A 21,613-nucleotide genomic window follows, 5' to 3' on the forward strand; every position below is an offset into this window, starting at 1 on the left:
TCTAGCTATATCACCAACACGGGTTTTCAGCTCTCTGACATCTCTTTTGACTGCAGAAATGTAGGCCTCTATAGCAGGCTCATCCACATAAGGAAAAAAGGTACTTTTATTCATTAAACCCAGTTTTTTAAGTGAAAATTCACTTGAATATGTCTGTGTGTCAACAGTACGATCCTTAAAAAACACTTTCAACTTAATAGAACGAAAAAAATCATTGAGATCTATTTCTAGATCAAACCAGTTTACCTTGGAACTTGGGCAAAATGTAAGCCCTTTGGAAAGGACACTATGTTGAGCTACAGTCAATTCTACTGAAGATAGATTGAAGACTATTGTCTCTTTCTCTGGGATATTGCTTTCGTCGATTGTAGTCTGGTTCGGTTGCATCGCTGCTTGCCTTTTTCGTCCGTACCTGCGACCTCCTCGCCTGATTCTTGTTCCTTTCTTTTCTTTGTGTCCAGACTGTCCCCTAAAAAAGATTTATCCTCGTCTGAGGGTAGCTGCATAGATCTCCTCTTTTTCTTGTCACGGTTAAAGCCCATGGATGAAACTTCAGATTGCCATGTATATATGTCGCCTCGTTTATAATCGTCTGCATCACGCACCCATTTATTTCTTTTACCTTCCTCCAATTCCATCTGTAACTTGCTAAGTTGGTCTTTGATCTCATCTTTATATTGCGTAATTTCATCAGCAGATGATTGTGCCTGCAGAGCCCGTTCAACATCCATCAACTCATCCGTGAGTGAAGTAACCTCCAATTGTAGAAACTCAATATTAAGTAAAATATAGTCCAATGAATTTCTGTTTGATAGTGTTTCAAAACGTTTACAAAACAAATCATTGTTGGGAAAAAGATTTGGGCGCAAATTCGAGCGCATTCCTCTAGGGATCCTTTTTTCTTTAAAATACTGTCCCAGTGTAGCCATGTGTAGTCTCTTAGAAATAAGGCATTTAGAGATAGTTAAATACTTGCGTTTGAGTTCTTTAACAGTAGGCGCCTGCAGAAATGAGGCATCACCCTCGATTCCCCGCATGATGCGGTCGACCTCCTCCACAGTATAAGTGCCGCCATAGGGTGTTTCGGTGTTAGACATATCAAATGCTTTAAGTGTGCTCACTCACGGTGACGAGTATATAGAAAAAGAAAGTCCAGCGGGAGCACCAGCCTGGAAGATGGGTGCAATATCCAAGGGGGGACAACGGCAATCCCCAATAGTATACAAGAGAAAGCAGGACTGCACTCCGGATTGTGATGAAAATCAAAGCAGTTTTATTCACCCATATTATGGCATATCTTGCGACGTTTCAGCTCATACGAGCCTTTCTCAAGCATAGAGACAGTGAAAGTGAACACATATAAAGCGTTACAAAAAGTGTTACACCCATAACGGTGTGGTTACAATCAGCGTAAATTACAAACATATGATACAAATATAAAGTGCATATTCTTTAAAGTGACTGGTGTCAAACGCTCTGCGTTTTGTAACGCTTTATATGTGTTCACTTTCACTGTCTCTATGCTTGAGAAAGGCTCGTATGAGCTGAAACGTCGCAAGATATGCCATAATATGGGTGAATAAAACTGCTTTGATTTTCATCACAATCCGGAGTGCAGTCCTGCTTTCTCTTGTATATATATATATATATATATATATATATATACATACAGTCGTGGCCAAAAGTTTTGAGAATTACATAAATATTGGAAATTGGAAAAGTTGCTGCTTAAGTTTTTATAATAGCAATTTGCATATACTCCAGAATGTTATGAAGAGTGATCAGATGAATTGCATAGTCCTTCTTTGCCATCAAAATTTACTTAATCCCAAAAAAAACTTTCCACTGCATTTCATTGCTGTCATTAAAGGACCTGCTGAGATCATTTCAGTAATCACCTTGTTAACTCAGGTGAGAATGTTGACGAGCACAAGGCTGGAGATCATTAGGTCAGGCTGATTGGGTTAAAATGGCAGACTTGACATGTTAAAAGGAGGGTGATGCTTGAAATCATTGTTCTTCCATTGTTAAACATGGTGACCTGCAAAGAAACGCGTGCAGCCATCATTGCGTTGCATAAAAATGGCTTCACAGGCAAGGATATTGTGGCTACTAAGATTGCACCTCAATCAACAATTTATAGGATCATCAAGAACTTCAAGGAAAGAGGTTCAATTCTTGTTAAGAAGGCTTCAGGGCGTGCAAGAAAGTCCAGCAAGCGCCAGGATCATCTCCTAAAGAGGATTCAGCTGCGGGATCAGAGTGCCACCAGTGCAGAGCTTGCTCAGGAATGGCAGCAGGCAGGTGTGAGTGCATCTGCACGCACAGTGAGGCAAAGACTTTTGGAAGATGGCCTGGTGTCAAGAAGGGCAGCAAAGAAGCCACTTCTCTCCAAAAAAACCATCAGGAACAGATTGATCTTCTGCAGAAAGTATGGTGAATGGTCTGCTGAGGACTGGGGCAAAGTCATATTCTCCGATGAAGCCTCTTTCCGATTGTTTGGGGAATCTGGAAAAAGGCTTGTCCGGAGAAGAAAAGGTGAGCGCTACCATCAGTCCTGTGTCATGCCAACAGTAAAGCATCCTGAGACCATTCATGTGTGGGGTTGCTTCTCATCCAAGGGAGTGGGCTCACTCACAATTTTGACCAAAAACACAGCCATGAATAAAGAATGGTACCAAAACACCCTCCAACAGCAACTTCTTCCAACAATCCAACAACAGTTTGGTGAAGAACAATGCATTTTCCAGCACGATGGAGCACCGTGCCATAAGGCAAAAGTGATAACTAAGTGGCTCGGGGACCAAAACGTTGACATTTTGGGTCCATGGCCTGGAAACTCCCCAGATCTTAATCCCATTGAGAACTTGTGGTCAATCCTCAAGAGGCGGTGGACAAACAAAAACCCACTAATTCTGACAAACTCCAAGAAGTGATTATGAAAGAATGGGTTGCTATCAGTCAGGAATTGGCCCAGAAGTTGATTGAGAGCATGCCCAGTCGAATTGCAGAGGTCCTGAAAAAGAAGGGCCAACACTGGAAATACTGACTCTTTGCATAAATGTCATGTAATTGTCGATAAAAGCCTTTGAAACGTATAAAGTGCATATAATTATATTTCCCTACATCACAGAAACAACTGAAACAAAGATCTAAAAGCAGTTTAGCAGCAAACTTTGTGAAAACTAATATTTTTGTCATTCTCAAAACTTTTGGCCACGACTGTAGAGTGTGTATCTTACACGGCCTGAACCAGTGTAGGCCTGAATTAAATATTTCTTTGCCCAAAATGGCTGTATTTCAAAAGGCTGTATTTTAAATGCCTAAATCAAACCCCTGTATGTAGAGGGTGTACCTCACAGGGCCTGAACCAGTGTAGGCCTAAATTAAATATTTATTTGCTCAAAATGGCTGTATTTCAAATGCCCGAATCCAACCCCTGTATATAGATGGTGTATCTCACACGGCCTGAACTAGTGTAGGCCTGAATTCAATATTGCTGCACTAAATGGCTGTATTTCAAATGCCTGAATCAAACCCCTGTATGTAGAGGGTGTAACTCAGAGGGCCTGAACCAGTGTAAGCCTAAATTAAATATTTATTTGCTCAAAATGGCTGTATTTCAAATGCCCGAATCAAACCCCTGTATATAGAGGGTGTATCTCACACGGCCTGAACTAGTGTAGGCCTGAATTCAATATTGGTGCACCAAATGGCGGTATTTCAAATGCCTGAATCAAACCCCTGTATGTAGAGGGTGTATCTCACACGGCCTGAACCAGAGTAGGCCTGAATTAAAGATTTATTTGCACAAAATGGCTGTATTTCAAATGCCTGAATCAAACCCCTGTATGTAGAGGGTGTATCTCACACGGCCTGAAACAGTGTAGGCCTAAAGTAAATATTTTTTCGCGCCAAAATGGCTGTATTTCAAATGGCTGTATTTCAAATGCCTGAATCAAACCCATGTATGTAGAGGGTGTATCTCACAGGGCCTGAACCAGTGTAGGCCTAAATTAAATATTTCTTTGCAAAATGGCTGTATTTCAAATGCCTGAATTAAACCCCTGTATGTAGAGGGTGTATCTCACAGGGCCTGAACCAGAGTAGGACTAAATTAAATATTTCTTTGCCCAAAATGGCTGTATTTCAAATGCCTGAATCAAACCCCTGTATGTAGAGAGTGTATCTCACAGGGCCTGAACCAGTGTAGACGTAAAATAAATATTTCTTTGCCCAAAATGGCTGTATTGCAAATGGCTGTATTTCAAATGCCCGAATTAAACCCCTGTATGTAGAGGGTGTATCTCACAGGGCCTGAACCAGTGTAGGCCTAAATTAAATATTTCTTTGCCCAAATGGCTGTATTTCAAATGCCTGAATCAAACCCCTGTATGTAGAGGGTGTATCTCACACGGCCTGAACCAGTGTAGGCCTAAATTAAATATTTCTTTGCCCAAAATGGCTGTATTTCAAATGCCTGAATCAAACCCCTGTATGTAGAGGGTGTATCTCACACGGCCTGAACCAGAGAAGGCCTGAATTAAAGATTTATTTGCACAAAATGGCTGTATTTCAAATGCCTGAATCAAACCCCTGTATGTAGAGGGCATATCTCACAGGGCCTAAACCTGTGTAGGTCTGAATTAAATATTTCTTTGCCCAAAATGGCTGTATTTCAAATGGCTGTATTTTAAATGCCTGAATCAAACCCCTGTATGTAGAGTGTGTATCTTACACGGCCTGAACCAGTGTAGGCCTGAATTCAATATTGGTGCACTAAATGGCTGTATTTCAAATGCAATAAAAAAAATTGTCTTTTCCAGAAAAAATAAAATAAAAATACACATATTAGGTATCACGGCATCCGTAACGACCGTCTCCATAAATATATCACATGATAGACCCCGTCTGATGAACACCATTAAAAAAATAAATAAAAATAATGTGTAAAAAAAGCTATTTTGGTCACCTTACATCACAAAAAGTGCAACAGCAAGCAATCAAAAAGGCTTATGACCCCCAAAATAGTACCAATCAAACCGTCACCTTATCCCACAAAAAATGATACCTTATTTAAGACAATCGCCCAAAAAATAAAAAAGCTATGGCTCCTAGACTATGGAGACACTAAAACATAATTTTTTTGGTTAATAAATGCTATTATTGTGTAAACTTAAATAAATAAGAAAAAGTATACATATTAGGTATTTCCACGTCCGTAACGATCTGCTCTATAAAACTGTAACATGACCTAACCCCTCAGATGAACGCTGTAAAAATAAATAAATAAAAACTGTTCCAAAACAGCCAATTTTTTGGTCACCTTGTCCCATAAAGTGTAATAATGAATGATCAAAAAATCCTATGAACCCAAAAATTGTACTAATGAAAACCTCAACTCTTTCTGCAAAAAACGAGCCCCTGCACAAGACGATCGGCAGAAAAATAAAAAACATATGGCGTTCAGAAAATGGACACACAAAAACATAATTTCTTTTTCAAAAATGCTTTATTATGTAAAACTGAAACAAACCAATAAAGAAAGTAAACATATTTGATATCATTGCATCCGTAAAAACCTGCTCTATAAAAATAGCACATGATCTACCCTGTCAGATGAATCTTGTAAAAAAAAAAAAAAAAACGGTGCCAAAACAGCCATTTTTCAGTTACCTTGCCTCACAAAAAACGTAATATAGAGCAATTAAAAATCATATGTACTCCAAAATAGTACCAATAAAACTGGCACCTTATCCCCTAGTTTCCAAAATAGGGTCACTTTTTGGGAGTTTCTACTGTATGGGTGCATCAGGGGGGCTTTAAATGGGACATGGCATCTAAAACCAGTCCAGCAAAATCTGCCTTCCAAAAACCATACGGCGCTCCTTTTCTTCTGCACCCTGCCGTGTGCCCTTACATCAGTTTACGATAGATCATACGAGTGTATTACTGTAGTGCAGCGGCGGCATGAAGCGCACGGCGTCATAGCAACCAATGATGCTGTGCGCTCTTGCTCTGAACAGGAATCCAGCCCGGCATACCACGGACCGCTCTCGGCCGCGGAACACGGCCGTGTGCATTCGGCCTAATCCAGATGTTGTAGATTGGCAAAAAAAAAATTTGGGGTAACAGAATATGAAAGCTGTATATATATTAAACTTGAATTTAACACTTGCAGATCAGGAAAATACTGTTTTTTGACAAAAAAGTGTGTTTTTCAAACCCAGAAAATGATGGGTGTATTTCTAGCTTAAATTGCACACTGACTAATCCAGATGTTGTAGTGTGCCAAAAAATTGTTTTTTTTGGTAACAGAATATGAAAGCTGTATATATTAAACTTGAATTTAACACTTGCAGATCAGGAAAATACTGTTTATTTTTACAAAAAAGTGTGTTTTTCAAACCCCAGAAAATGATGGGTGTATTTCTAGCTTAAATTGCACTTTGACTAATCCAGACGTTGTAGATTGCCCAAAAAAGTGTTTTTTGGTAACAGAATATGAAAGCTGTATATATTAAACTTGAATTTAACACTTGCAGATCAGGAAAATACTGTTTATTTTTACAAAAAAGTGTGTTTTTAAAACCCCAGAAAATGATGGGTGTATTTCTAGCTTAAATTGCACACTGACTAATCCAGATGTTGTAGATTGCCCAAAAAAATTGTTATTTGCAATGTCCCAAAAGCTCAGATGCAGTGCTGGTGCACTAAGCTTGCATAAAATGGCCGCCGCCGCCCACCTAACTAACAGAATTATAAAAGTTTTTTTGTTTTGGTCATTGGGCTTAGGGCAGGGTAAAACGATTGTGCCCTGCACTCCCACAACTATTTCTAGATAGATCGCTGAGTTAGATTCTTTCCTATTCTCTCCCTGAAATCACAAGTCCAGCAGCATCCTCTCCCTACACTTGTAACAGCAGAGTGACGTGCAGCGCTACGTGACTCAAGCTTATATAGAGGCTGGGTCACATGCTGCTCTGGCCAATCACAGCCATGCCATTAGTAGGCATGGCTGTGATGGCTTCTAAGGTCAGACAGTTAACCGCTTGTTGATTGGCTGCTCTACAGCCTTTCAAAAAGCGCCAAGAAAACGTTGAACACCGAACCCGAACCCAAACTTTTACTGAATTGTTCGGGTTCGGGTCCGGGGTCCAAAAATCCTAAAGTTCGGTTTCGCTCAACCCTATTCATGATTACTTCAGAGACTTTACCCCGTGTAAAGAGATGGTACAAATCAGAGACCAACTGTACATCAGTTATTTGCTTGAATCAGTTACAGTATAAAATAGTTATGCTGTTGGCATTAACTCACAGTGGATGGAGACACTTATTCTGAATTTTGCTATGGTGTACAGGCCTGAAGGAAGCCATATAAAATGATTTTCCTGCAGATCTTTTCTTTTTTCTTTTCAGAAGTTGTGTATTTGTTCTCAATTATACATATGATAATATTACTTGGAGTTAGGGATGAGCGATTCGCATAAAACTTTGTTTCAATACTGTACGGAGTGCGAAGTCTTGCGAGATTTTGCGTAATAACTTCATAAATTGATTTCTACTGTAAAAAAAACATTTCCCGAACTCGGGTTCGGTTACAAGGTACTTCGGCTCATAGGAGCCAATATATTCTAATACTGTACGGAGCGCTTGCTCCCTACAGTACTGAAACAAAGTTTTTTGCGAATCGACTTCGGATGTTTCATCCGAAGTCGATTCACTCATCCCTACTTGTAATGCCCTAATATTTTCAGCACAGTAGCAGAGCAGAATTTGTCATTTCGTAAAACTCATATAATATAATAACTGCAATATTTACTTTCTCTCTCTTTTTTTTTAGAGCAGTCTCAATGCAGATCAAGGTCTTGGTGTTGCTTCACTGAGTATCATCTATGGAGCTCTAATTATATCTTCAACGTTTGTTCCTCCAATTTTAATTAAGAAAATTGGCTGTAAATGGACAATTGTTGCCTCTATGTGCTGTTATATTACATATTCTCTTGGCAACTTCTACCCTAGCTGGTAAAGTATTGTAACTTAAAATTTCTGGAAAAATATTTGTATCAGTTAAGATATGTTGAAATTCTGGTCACCCATGAGAAAGAGACCCTTTTACATTTTTACACATTTTGTTATGTTGTGGCATTTTTCCCTATAATTCTGCACTCAATACCCCATAATGACAGTGAAAACAGAATAAAACAAAATAATAATAAATTAATCTTGCATTGACATAAGTATTCAGATCCTTTACTTAGGACTTGAAGCTTCAGGATTTGAAACACCTTTTGCAGGGATTACAGCTTCAATTCTGGATATGATGCAACAAGATTTGCAGACCTAAGGCTGGGTTCAGACCCGAGCGTTTTACAGCGTGTTCCTACACGCTGTAAAACGCTCAACAGACAAAAACCAATGTTTCCCTATGGGCATGGTTCTCACCTGAGCATTTTACAGCGCGTACGAACGCGCTGTAAAACGCCTTGCACCTCAAGAAGTACAGGAGCTTCTTTGGGGCGTATTGTCGCGCGTTCCCGCTCATAGACTTCAGCGGGAACGCGCCTAAATGGGAGTTTGCTTGTTTCCGCCCATTAAAAACGCCCGATACAAACGCCCGATAAAAACGCCTGAAAAAAGCGCATATCGAATACGCTCAGGTCTAAACCAAGCCTAAATTTGGGGATTGTCTGCCATTCTTCTCTACAGATTCTCTCAAACTCATCAGGTTAGATGGGGACCATCAATAGCTATTTTCAGGTCTCTCCTTAAGATGTTTAATTGGGATTGTCAGGGTTCTGGCTGGCCCCATCAAGGTCATTCACAGAGTTGTCCTTTAGCCGCTCCGTTCGCCCGGTATAGGCTCCAGTGTCTGCAGCTCCCTCTGTTGTACTGGGCGGAGTTTTTGTATTAGGGTTGTCCCTTGCTGTAGCGCTGGCCAATCGTAGCGCACAGCTCATAGCCTGGGAGCCTATACCGGGCGAACGGAGCGGCGCCCAGACATACTAGTAAGTGCAGGGCGACCCCTGGGCGCCGCTCTGCCCACTGATATAGTTCGTTTTTAGTTTTTAAACTAGTGAAAGGTCCTCTTTAAGCTGCTTGTACAGGCACTATATTATCTGCAAAATAGATCTTCAACGAGTTGGAATGTCCTGAATCAAGCAGTGTAATGGCAGACAATTCTGTAGCAATCTCCTGGACATGGCCAACACACTCTGCAAGCAAGAGTGCTTTTCAAAAAGTGCTGCACAACTAGATTTATCATGTGCGCCATGCAGGGAGCATGTGTTATTTTCCCCAAATGTAGCAAGGCCACAATATTCTTGCCATTGATGCTGACCATCTTGCCCAGTTGGAGTTGGCAGGGAGACAGCCAGCGGGAAGTTTCCTGCTTAATGCACTTTAGCAAGTGATCAGTTACTGCATGTGGCTACTGTCGCCCAGGCCAATCAGCTCTAACATCACATGGCAACACTTCACTTTGCACGTATGATAGGAGGGATTGCTGCTCGTGTACATTCTGTTATCAATGGCTGATGAAGAAGCAGAGTAAGACGAGGAGGAGTCTGTGTGGAAACACTGTATTGCATGTGAAAGCAATTTGACTGCCACAAAGGAGAACAAGTGAAGGAGGAAACTCTTTTTGCTCTAGGTGGCAGCCACTTCTATGTTCCCACAGTAACTGGTAATGCTGATTCATGTGGTCTAACCCCTTAAGTACTAGGCCCATTCTTTGTTTTGAATTTTTTCCTCCCCATGTTCTACTGGCCATAACCTTTTTAATTTTCCGTTCATATAGCCATATGATGGCTTATTTTTTGTTAGATAAGTTGGATTTTTAAGGGCACCATTTAATATACCATATACAGTACAGACCAAAAGTTTGGACACACCTTCTCATTCAAAGAGTTTTCTTTATTTTCATGACTATGAAAATTGTAGATTCACACTGAAGGCATTAAAACTATGAATTAACACATGTGGAATTATATACATAACAAACAACTGTGAAACAACTGAAAATATGTCATATTCTAGGTTCTTCAAAGTAGCCACCTTTTGCTTTGATTACTGCTTTTCACACTCTTGGCATTCTCTTGATGAGCTTCAAGAGGTAGTCCCCTGAAATGGTTTTCACTTCACAGGTGTGCCCTGTCAGGTTTAATAAGTGGGATTTCTTGCCTTATAAATGGGGTTGGGACCATCAGTTTTGTTGAGGAGAAGTCAGGTGGATACACAGCTGATAGTCCTACTGAATAGACTGTTAGATTTTGTATTATGGCAAGAAAAAAGCAGCTAAATAAAGAAAAACGAGTGGCCATCATTACTTTAAGAAATGAAGGTCAGTCAGTCAGCCGAAAAATTGGGAAAACTTTGAAAGTAAGGGCTATTTGACCATGAAGGAGAGTGATGGGTGCTGCGCCAGATGACCTGGCCTCCACAGTCACCGGACCTGAACCCAATCGAGATGGTTTGGGGTGAGCTGGACCGCAGAGTGAAGGCAAAAGGGCCAACAAGTGCTAAGCATCTCTGGGAACTCCTTCAAGACTGTTGGAAGACCATTTCAGGTGACTACCTCTTGAAGCTCATCAAGAGAATGCCAAGAGTGTGCAAAGCAGTAATCAAAGCAAAAGGTGGCTACTTTGAAGAACCTAGACTATGACATATTTTCAGTTGTTTCACACTTGTTTGTTATGTATATAATTCCACATGTGTTAATTCATAGTTTTGATGCCTTCATAGTCATGAAAATAAAGAAAACTCTTTGAATGAGAAGGTGTGTCCAAACTTTTGGTCTGTGCTGTGTGTTATTAAAGAATGGGGGAAAAAATCTTTGTGGGGTTAAATTGAAAAAAGAAAACACAATTCCGCCATTTTTTTTTCGGGTTTTGAAATAACGGCGTTCACTGTGTGATAAAAATGACATGACATCCTAATTCTGCAGGCGCAATACAAATACAGCGATATCAATTTTGTACCGTTTTTTTACTACTTAAAAAATAATAATAAAATGAAAAAAAATCTAAATTTTCTTTGCATCTCATTTTTCAGACAGCCATAACTTTTTTATATTTCCATCCGCAGAGCTGTATAAGGGCTTATTTTTTGCAGGATGAACTGTAGTTTTTATTGGTACCATTTATGTGGTACTCATTAGTGTTGATTGAGCACCAAAGTGCTCGGTTACTCGAGTAGAACACCTCGGGATGCTCGGGTGCTCTACCAAGCACCTGAGCACAATGGAAGTCAATAGGAGAAACCGAGCATTAAACCAGGCACGCCCTGCTCTGAAGAGGGGAGGGTGTCTGGTTCACATGAAAAGGTCAGAAATTAATGGAAACACCACTGAACTGGTTCGGGAACAGCATGGTTCGCTGCTAGGAACGATGTTGTCCGAGTAGTACGCCAATTTTACAGACTGACAATAATACGCACAAAAGATAAAATCGATTTTAGAGGAAAAATTGTTAGGAAACATTCTTTCCTGTATATTTACTTGTATATAAAGTGCAAGTGTTGCCAAAAATTACAAGGAAGAGTCACTCCGATACAACCTGTATATCACATAAAGGAGGGCATCATTCACATTGTGGTACAATAGTTCAGGTAGTGGGACTCTGACACTCATAAAGCCTATGCAGTAAGTGAAAGGGCTGCCAAAAATTACAAGGAACCTCTCAACCCTCAAAAACATTAGGAGCAAGGGCCTGCTGGTGACCCTCTATAACATTAGGGGCGAGGGCCTGCTACTGATCTGACCATCTAAAACATTAGGGGGGAGGGCCTGATGCTGATCTGACCATCTAAAATATTAGGGGTGAGGGCCTGCTGCTGAGCTGACCATCGAAAAAATTATGGGCGAGGGCCTGCTGCTGAGTTGACCATCTAAAACATTAGGGTTGAAGGTCTGCTGCTGGGCTGACTCTCTAAAACATTAGGGGCGAGTTCCTACTGCTGAGCTGACCATCGAAAAAATTATGGTTGAGGGCCTGCTGCTGAGATCACCCTCTAAAACATTAGGAGCGAGGGCAGCCTAACAAGCATGTTAATATGATGGAGGAGGAGGACGAGAAAAGGAAGATTGAACCAAATGCCCTTTTTTCTCTGGGCATCAGAAATTGCAGTAGGCCACAATGCTGTGTCATCATCATGTTAAAACAACAGTAATGTCTACATTTTTCGGTGGTAAAATAATACTCATGGAAGCAGCAGAATTAGTGCTTTCTGCAGCAGTTTCAGTGGTGACTGGTTCACTTCCACATTGCATCTGTGCTTCCACAGAAGAGACTGTGTCCTTGGATCCGTGACCTTCAGCTTCTTCTCCCATTTCTGTGGCTGGTGGTAAGGGAGTTCCATCAATGCATGTTGAAGCTTCAACTTGCTGTGATTCTCGATGTGGTTGAAAGAATTATGTTAGTTTTGGATAGGTCTCCAACTTCCTGGTGGCCACCCGACGGCTTAGGGAGGGTGGGCAGGGACTGGTGCCCCCCACCCCCTTGTTTTCCTACCCCTTTTAATATATACTTCCTCTGATGCCCGTTCCGGTGGGGCATGCAGGGGTTAATGTAGGGATCCGGTTAGGAGAGTGGGCGGTCAGCCAGGAGGGCATATATGCCTCTGTCCCGCCTTCCCTCTTCCTCTTTGAGCGGAAGCGCTTTGTCCCTCCCTCCCTCCCCCATCGGGGGAATGGTTATATAGGCAAAGTGCCTCCTTGGAATGTTTAAAGTCACAGCTGGCGGCTAGTTATTGCAGCGTAAAGGTGTTGGAGGAAAATGGGCGTATCCGCCCGCTGGGAGACCAGCGGCTGGCGGAGAGCACGGTTCTAGGTTATGGTTTTGCCGTTTGAATAAAGCTGTGGCCGATTACCACCCAACAAAATAAAAGGTTAAAAGTGGAACGGTGTCAGTGTCGTTATTAAAGGGGTTAGTTGGGGTTGGTATGTTGGGGCTAGAGGAAGGTTCGGTGTTCCCCTTCCCATTCCTTATGGTGCCAACAGTCTTGTTTTTTCTTCAGCTTTTTTCCTTTTCTGAGAATCACTGAGATAGGATCACTTCATCTAGGCCCAGTAATCTTACAATATACTTTAAAAAAAAAAAATATATATATATATATATATATATATATATAGTTATGTACAAGTCTATTTTTATATATAAGTATTAAAGTGAATTTAATAATACAGAATTTCAGTTTACCCTATATCACTCCAAGAGTACAGGAGGGAGACACCAGCTCCTCCTTCCTACCTCACTAGGAGTGTCACATCAGTGATATCGATAAAACCATAAAACAGTACTGTCATCAATAAAAACAATAATAGGTTTATTCGTGGCTGGCCCACACATCTGGTTCATCAATCAGTCTGGAGAATTAATTTCTGAACGTTCATACAGAAGAAACTGTATATTGTGTGGCACAGTGTATGCTATATGTGTATAACATAACTATATTTCACATGAAAACTTACAATTACTTGGCTTGGCCCTTGGGGATCTTGGACACCACTTCAACACTTTGGCCGGGGGCTCGGTGGAGCTGATGTGTTTTATCCTAAAAAGAAAGATGACATAATAAGGATTTGGAAAAGGGGCAGAGGGATAGCAGAGCAGAGAGAGGCTGGTGCTGCTACTAGGGGGTCATACCATGAGGGAGTAATAAAGCCCACCATAATGCCCCCCCAGTAGTAATAATTCTCCTTATATTAGACAGTGCAGAAAATACCCCCTTGTAATGCCCTCAGTTGAGCTAATGTTCCCATAGTGCCACCATAATGTACCAGTATAAAATACCCCCATATAGTACCCCCAGTAAATGCCCCATAGTGCTCCTCTCCCCCCTTCCTCCTAGTGCCCCCATAATGTACCAGTATAAAATGCCCCTATATAGTGCCCCAGTAGATGCCCTCAGTGTCCCCCATATTTTGCAAGCATAAAATACCCCTTCTTAGTGCTCCCGTAGATGACCCCATAGTATTCCTCTCCCCCCTTCCCCAAAGTAGCCCCCATAATGTGCCCCAGTATAAAATGCCACTGTACAGAGCACTCTATATAACATACCCCTTCTTTGTAGCCTCAGTAGAGGCCCCTATAGTGCCCACCAATAATGTTCCGGTAAGAAGTGCCCCTATAGTGCCACCTAATAATGTGCCAGTAAAAAGTGCCCCCAATAATGTGCCAGTAATAAGTGCCCCCATAGATGCCCCCCAATAATGTGCCAGTAAAATGTGCCACCATAGATGCCCCTCAATCATGTGCCAGTAAAAAGTGCCCCCATAGTGCAACCTAATAATGTACCAGTAAAAAGTGCCCCCAATGATGCCCCACGGCCTCAATGTCACATTTCTCCCCCTCCATGTCACATTTCTCCCCCTCCATGTCACATTTTACCCCCTCAATGTCATTTCCCCCCCTCCAGCTCCATCCATGTCACATTTCTCCCCCTCCATGTCACGTCATCACCCCCTTTGCGTCACATTATTCCCCCCCTCCATGGCAGCACACTCCTCATTCTCCATCCCCCCAAATGGCACATTTCTCCCCCTCCATAGGCCAGTGGCAGCAGCATATCTCTCCTCCCCCCCCAGCCCCCCACTCCTATGGCACATTTCCCCAGCACATGCACATCTCTCATTCTAACCACTCCCCCCTCCCCAATAGCACATTTCTCCAGCACATGCACATCTCTCATTCTAAACCCCTCCCCCCCAATAGCACATTTCTCCAGGCTAGCACATCTCTGTTCCCACTGGGACAGGTGAGATCTTGTTATTTGTACCTTGGCTGTTTGTGGGCAGAAGTTGAACCACTTCAGCCACAGTGTGAGGGATGGCCCCCCTGGCAGTGGCTGGCTGGCGCTTGCTCCTTCTTCTTCTCTGAGGGCGGAGCTGGCAACATCACAAAAGGGAAGATGTGCCTGTGTGGCGGCATGCTCCAGCAGCCACTGCTCTCTTAAAGAGGTGACAGAGAGGGTCTCAGAGCGGCCGCGGACCGCAGTGTGGCTCGCCTGGCTCAGACTCTTTCAATTAGTCCGTCCGCTTAGCGCTGTTAGCTGCCCGCCACTGCGCCACCGCCACAAAAATATAGTTAGTTGCGGGCTGGCGGCGGTGTCAGGTGGTGGGCTGGGGGCCCCTAAGGACTCGGGGGTCCAGTGGCAATTGCCCCCCCTTGCTTATATGGAAGCGCCGGCCCTGGTGTTTCAGACGGATACGTCATGGCTATACAGTAGAAGACATAATACAACCGGATCTGTTCATGACGGATGCATGCGGTTGTATTATTCTAACGGAAGCATTTTTGCAGATTCACGATGGATCTGCAAAAAACGCTAGTGTGAAAGTAGCCTAAGACATAAGTCTCTAAAGACTTTTAAACATAAGTCTTGCAGCCCAATAACAAAAAGCTGGAATAACAGAGCTGTCTAATGGCTATTTGGATCCCCAAATAATATTTCCCTGCACTTGTAAATCGCTTTCCTATCAATGTCCCTAGTGCCTTCTGATGTCTCTCCCTGCACTAAGATGCTGTGAAATGATTCTTCCCTATCCTCTCCCTGCACTTATAAATAGTTTTCTCTTTTTTTTTCCCCACAATCGTTTTTCCAATAGCTGTCCCTAGCAGCTTCACACGTCTGTCCCTGCACTCTGAACGCTGGAAAATGGCAAAATCTAAAATGGCTGCCGTATTTATAGGGCTGGCTGGCTGCTGATTGGTTGCATGCAGGCATGTCAATCAGGGTGATCCTGCCTTCCCAGAGTTCCTTGCCCCATGTCCTCAGTCCTCACACGTGTAGCTACCATTTTAGGAAATTCGCATTCGTTGTGAATAGGGATGAGCGAACCCGAACTGTATGTGTGTCCGTGACACGGACCCGAACATTTTCGTAAAAGTCCGGGTTCGGGTTCGGTATTCGGCGCTTTCTTGCCGCTTTTTGAAAGGCTGCAAAGCAGCCAATCAACAAGCGTCATACTACTTTCCCCAAGAGGCCATCACAGCCTTGCCTACTATTGGCATGGCTGTGATTGGCCAGTGCAGCATGTGACCCAGCCTCTATATAAGCTTGGGTCACGTAGCGCTGCACGTCACTCTGCTGATACAAGCGTAGGGAGAGGTTGCTGCTGCGACGTTAGGGTGAGATTAGGCAGATTAACTCCTCCAAAAGACTTAATTCAGTGATCGATCTCCAGCTGTGGATCATTGAAGTGCTGATATTGAATTGCTCACTTTTTTTAGGCTGCCCATAGCGTTTTTATATCACTTTTTTCTGGGGTGATCTGCGACCATTTTGTGGCTTGTGGTGCGCCAGCACAAGCTACCACCAAGTGCATTTAACCATCAATAGTGTGGTTATTTTTTGCTATATCCTACATCAGGTGCAGGCTGAGCCTGTGTCACCCAAGTGCATTTAACCATCAATAGTGTGGTTATTTTTTGCTATATCCTACATCAGGGTCAAGCTTTCATCAAGTGCATTTAACCATCAATAGTGTGGTTATTTTTTGGCCATATACTACATCAGGTGCAGGCTGAGCCTGTGTCACCCAAAGTGCATTTAACCATCAATAGTGTGGTTATTTTTTGCTATATCCTACATCAGGGTCAAGCTTTCATCAAGTGCATTTAACCATCAATAGTGTGGTTATTTTTTGGCCATATACTACATTAGGTGCAGGCTGAGCCTGTGTCACCCAAGTGCATTTAACCATCAATAGTGTGGTTATTTTTTGGCCATATACTACATCAGGGGCAAGTTGAGCCTGTCACCCAGCGCCTAAAAAATAGGCCTGACATTTCTATTCCTCCAAATCAGTACAGTTTTAGCTGGTCAAGTTATATTTAGTGACCGTAAAAGCACAGTTTTTGTTCTGGGTTGAAAAACTATTCCCAAATTTGCCATTCTCAAAATTAGTAGTTTCTGCTACATCAGGCCTACTTTAAATCTATCCCAAAAAGGATATCTTAGATTCAAGGTGCTGATAGTGTCATTCTGAAAAACTTAATACACACGCTACAGTGCAGATACAAGTCTAATTCTGTGATTAAAGGTATATCTGTCACACAGCGCGTAAAAAATAGGCCTCACATTTATATTCAACCAAATCTGTCATTACTTGTGTGCCTGTATTAGTGTAATACGGTACCTAAATAGATAGCCAGACAGTGTTAGGTGTCTGTAAAAAAAGGCCAGAATTTTAATTCAATACATTGGCCCGAATAATATTTTTCTTATTGTGGTGAACGGTAACAATGAGGAAAACAACTAGTAAGGGACGCGACGTGGACATGGTCGTGGTGGTGTTAGTGGACCCTCTGGTGCTGGGAGAGGACGTGGCCGTTCTGCCACAGCCACACGTCCTAGTGTACCAACTACCTCAGGTCCCAGTAGCCGCCAGAATTTACAGGGATATTTGGTGGGGCCCAATGCCGTTCTAAGGATGGTAAGGCCTGAGCAGGTACAGGCATTAGTCAATTGGGTGGCCGACAGTGCATCCAGCACGTTCACATTATCTCCCACCCAGTCTTCTGCAGAAAGCGCACAGATGGCGCATGAAAACCAAGCCCATCAGTCTGTCACATCACCCCCATGCATATCAGGGAAACTGTCTGAGCCTCAAGTTATGCAGCAGTCTCTTATGCTGTTTGATGACTCTGCTGCCAGGGTTTCCCAAGGGCATGCACCTAGCCCTTCCCCAGGGGTGGAAGAGATAGAATGCACTAACGCACAACCACTTATGTTTCCTAATGATGAGGACATGGGAATACCACCTCAGCACGTCTCTGATGATGACGAAACACAGGTGCCAACTGCTGCGTCTTTCTGCAGTGTGCAGACTGAACAGGAGGTCAGGGATCAAGACTGGGTGGAAGACGATGCAGGGGACGATGAGGTCCTAGACCCCACATGGAATGAAGGTCGTGCCACTGACTTTCACAGTTCGGAGGAAGAGGCAGTGGTGAGACCGAGCCAACAGTGTAGCAAAAGACAAAGAGGGAGCAGTGGGCAAAATCAGAACACCCCCCGCCAAGAGACTCCGCCTGCTATTGACCGCCGCCATCTGGGACCGAGCACCCCAAAGGCAGCTTCAAGGAGTTCCCTGGCATGGCACTTCTTTAAACAATGTGCTGACGACAAGACCCGAGTGGTTTGCACGCTGTGCCATCAGAGCCTGAAGCGAGGCATTAACGTTCTGAACCTTAGCACAACCTGCATGACCAGGCACCTGCATGCAAAGCATGAACTGCAGTGGAGTAAACACCTTAAAAACAAGGAAGTCACTCAGGCTCCCACTGCTACCTCTTCTGCTGCTGCCGCCTCGGCCTCTTCTGCTGCTGCCGCCGCCTCGGCCTCTTCCTCCGCCTCTGGAGGAACGTTGGCACCTGCCAGCCAGCAAACATGGGATGTACCACCAACACCACCACCTGCGTCACCAAGCATCTCAACCATGTCACACGGCAGCGTTCAGCTCTCCATCTCACAAACATTTGAGAGAAAGCGTAAATTCCCACCTAGCCACCCTCGATCCCTGGCCCTGAATGCCAGCATTTCTAAACTACTGGCCTATGAAATGCTGTCATTTAGGCTGGTGGACACAGACAGCTTCAAACAGCTCATGTCGCTTGCTGTCCCACAGTATGTTGTTCCCAGCCGGCACTACTTCTCCAAGAGAGCCGTGCCTTCCCTGCACAACCAAGTGTCCGATAAAATCAAGTGTGCACTGCGCAACGCCATCTGTGGCAAGGTCCACCTAACCACAGATATGTGGACCAGTAAGCACGGCCAGGGACGCTATATCTCCCTAACTGCACACTGGGTAAATGTAGTGGCGGCTGGGCCCCAGGCGGAGAGCTGTTTGGTGCACGTCCTTCCGCCGCCAAGGATCGCAGGGCAACATTCTTTGCCTCCTGTCTCCTCCTCCTCCTACTCAGCTTCCTCCTCCTCTTCTTCCACCTGCTCATCCAGTCAGCCTGCTTCACCACCAACTTCAGCACAGCCCGGGGTAAACGTCAGCAGGCCGTTCTGAAACTCATATGTTTGGGGGACAGGCCCCACACCGCACAGGAGTTGTGGCAGGGTATAGAACAACAGACCGACGAGTGGTTGCTGCCGGTGAGCCTCAAGCCCGGCCTGGTGGTGTGCGATAATGGGCGAAATCTCGTTGCAGCTCTGGGACTAGCCGGTTTGACGCACATCCCTTGCCTGGCGCATGTGCTGAATTTGGTGGTGCAGAAGTTCATTCGCAACTACCCCGACATGTCAGAGCTGCTGCATAAAGTGTGGGCCGTCTGTTCGCGCTTCCGGCGTTCACACCCTGCTGCTGCACGCCTGTCTACGCTACAGCGTAACTTCGGCCTTCCCGCTCACCGCCTCATATGCGATGTGCCCACCAGGTGGAACTCCACCTTGCACATGCTGGACAAACTGTGCGAGCAGCAGCAGGCCATAGTGGAGTTTCAGCTGCAGCACGCACGGGTCAGTCGCACTGCGGAACAGCACCACTTCACCACCAATGACTGGGCCTCCATGCTAGACCTGTGTGCCCTGTTGCGCTGTTTCGAGTACTCCACCAACATGGCCAGTGGCGATGACGCCGTTATCAGCGTTACAATACCACTTCTATGTCTCCTTGAGAAAACACTTAGGGCGATGATGGAATAGGAGGAAGAGGGGTCATTTTTAGCACTTTCAGGCCAGTCTCTTCGAAGTGACTCAGAGGGAGGTTTTTTGCAACCCCAGAGGCCAGGTACAAATGTGGCCAGACAGGGCCCACTACTGGAGGACGAGGAGGGCGAGGATGAGGAGGAGGAGGATGAGGATGAAGCATGTTCACAGTGGGGTGACACCCAAAGCAGCTCGGGCCCATCACTGGTGCGTGGCTGGGGGGAAATACAGGACGATGACGATACGCCTCCCACAGAGGACAGCTTGTCCTTACCTCTGGGCAGCCTGGCACACATGAGCGACTACATGCTGCAGTGCCTGCGCAACGACAGCAGAGTTGCCCACATTTTAACGTGTGCAGACTACTGGGTTGCCACTCTGCTGGATCCCCGGTACAAAGACAATGTGCCCACCTTACTTCCTACACTGGAGCGTGATAGGAAGATGCGCGAGTACAAGCGCACGTTGGTAGACGTGCTACTGAGAGCATTCCCAAATGTCACAGGGGAACCAGTGGAAGCCCAAGGCGAAGGCAGAGGAGGAGCAAGAGGTTGCCAACGCAGCTGTGTCACGGCCAGCTCCTCTGAGGGCAGGGTTAGCATGGCAGAGATGTGGAAAAGTTTTGTCACCACGCCACAGCTAACTGCACCACCACTTGATACGGAACGTGTTAGCAGGAGGCAACATTTCACTAACATGGTGGAACAGTACCTGTGCACACCCCTCCACGTACTGACTGATGGTTTGGCCCCATTCAACTTCTGGGTCTCCAAATTGTCCACGTGGCCAGAGCTAGCCTTTTATGCCTTGGAGGTGCTGGCCTGCCCGGCGGCCAGCGTTTTGTCTGAACGTGTATTCAGCACTGCAGGGGGCGTCATTACAGACAAACGCAGCCGCCTGTCTACAGCCAATGTGGACAAGCTGACGTTCATAAAAATGAACCAGGCATGGATCCCACAGGACCTGTCCATCCCTTGTGCAGATTAGACATTAACTACCTCCCCTTAACAATATATTATTGTACTCCAGGGCACTTCCTCATTCAATCCTATTTTTATTTTCATTTTACCATTATATTGCGGGGCAACCCAAAGTTGAATGAACCTCTCCTCTGTCTGGGTGCCGGGGCCTAAATGTGTGACAGTGGCCTGTTCCAGTGGTGGGTGACGTGAAGCCTGATTCTCTGCTATGACATGAAGACTGATTCTCTGCTGACATGAAGCCTGAATCTCTGTTATGGGACCTCTCTCCTCTGCCTGGGTGCCTGGGCCTAAATATGTGACAGTGGCCTGTTCCAGTGGTGGGTGACGTGAAGCCTGATTCTCTGCTATGACATGAAGACTGATTCTGTGCTGACATGAAGCTAGATTCTCTGTTACGGGACCTCTCTCCTCTGTCTGGGTGCCAGGGCCTAAATGTGTGACAGTGGCCTGTTCCAGTGGTGGGTGACGTGAAGCCTGATTCTCTGCTATGACATGAAGACTGATTCTATGCTGACATGAAGCCAGATTCTCTGTTACGGGACCTCTCTCCTCTGTCTGGGTGCCAGGGCCTAAATGTGTGACAGTGGCCTGTTCCAGTGGTGGGTGACGTGAAGCCTGATTCTCTGCTATGACATGAAGACTGATTCTGTGCTGACATGAAGCCAGATTCTCTGTTACGGGACCTCTCTCCTCTGTCTGGGTGCCTGGTCTTAAATATGTGACAGTGGCCTGTTCCAGTGGTGGGTGACGTGAAGCCTGATTCTCTGCTATGACATGAAGACTGATACTCTGCTGACATGAAGCCTGAATCTCTGTTATGGGACCTCTCTCCTCTGCCTGGGTGCCTGGGCCTAAATATGTGACAGTGGCCTGTTCCAGTGGTGGGTGACGTGAAGCCTGATTCTCTGCTATGACATGAAGACTGATTCTCTGCTGACATGAAGCCTGAATCTCTGTTATGGGACCTCTCTCCT

The 21,613-nt window shown here is 44.6% G+C and overlaps 1 protein-coding gene across 1 annotated transcript in view; it reads left to right on the forward strand.

The window, feature by feature from the left end:
- UNC93A (unc-93 homolog A) overlaps window positions 1–21,613 on the forward strand; it is a 428,511-nt gene that overhangs the window by 94,402 nt on the left and 312,496 nt on the right. The window contains exon 2 of the mRNA XM_040429404.1: window positions 7,844–8,025. Within this exon, the coding sequence (XP_040285338.1) occupies window positions 7,844–8,025 (182 nt within the window). The remainder of the gene's footprint in view (window positions 1–7,843; window positions 8,026–21,613) is intronic.

Source organism: Bufo bufo, chromosome 4 (genome assembly GCF_905171765.1).
Source record: "Bufo bufo chromosome 4, aBufBuf1.1, whole genome shotgun sequence".
In the NCBI taxonomy this organism is placed as follows: domain Eukaryota; kingdom Metazoa; phylum Chordata; class Amphibia; order Anura; family Bufonidae; genus Bufo; species Bufo bufo.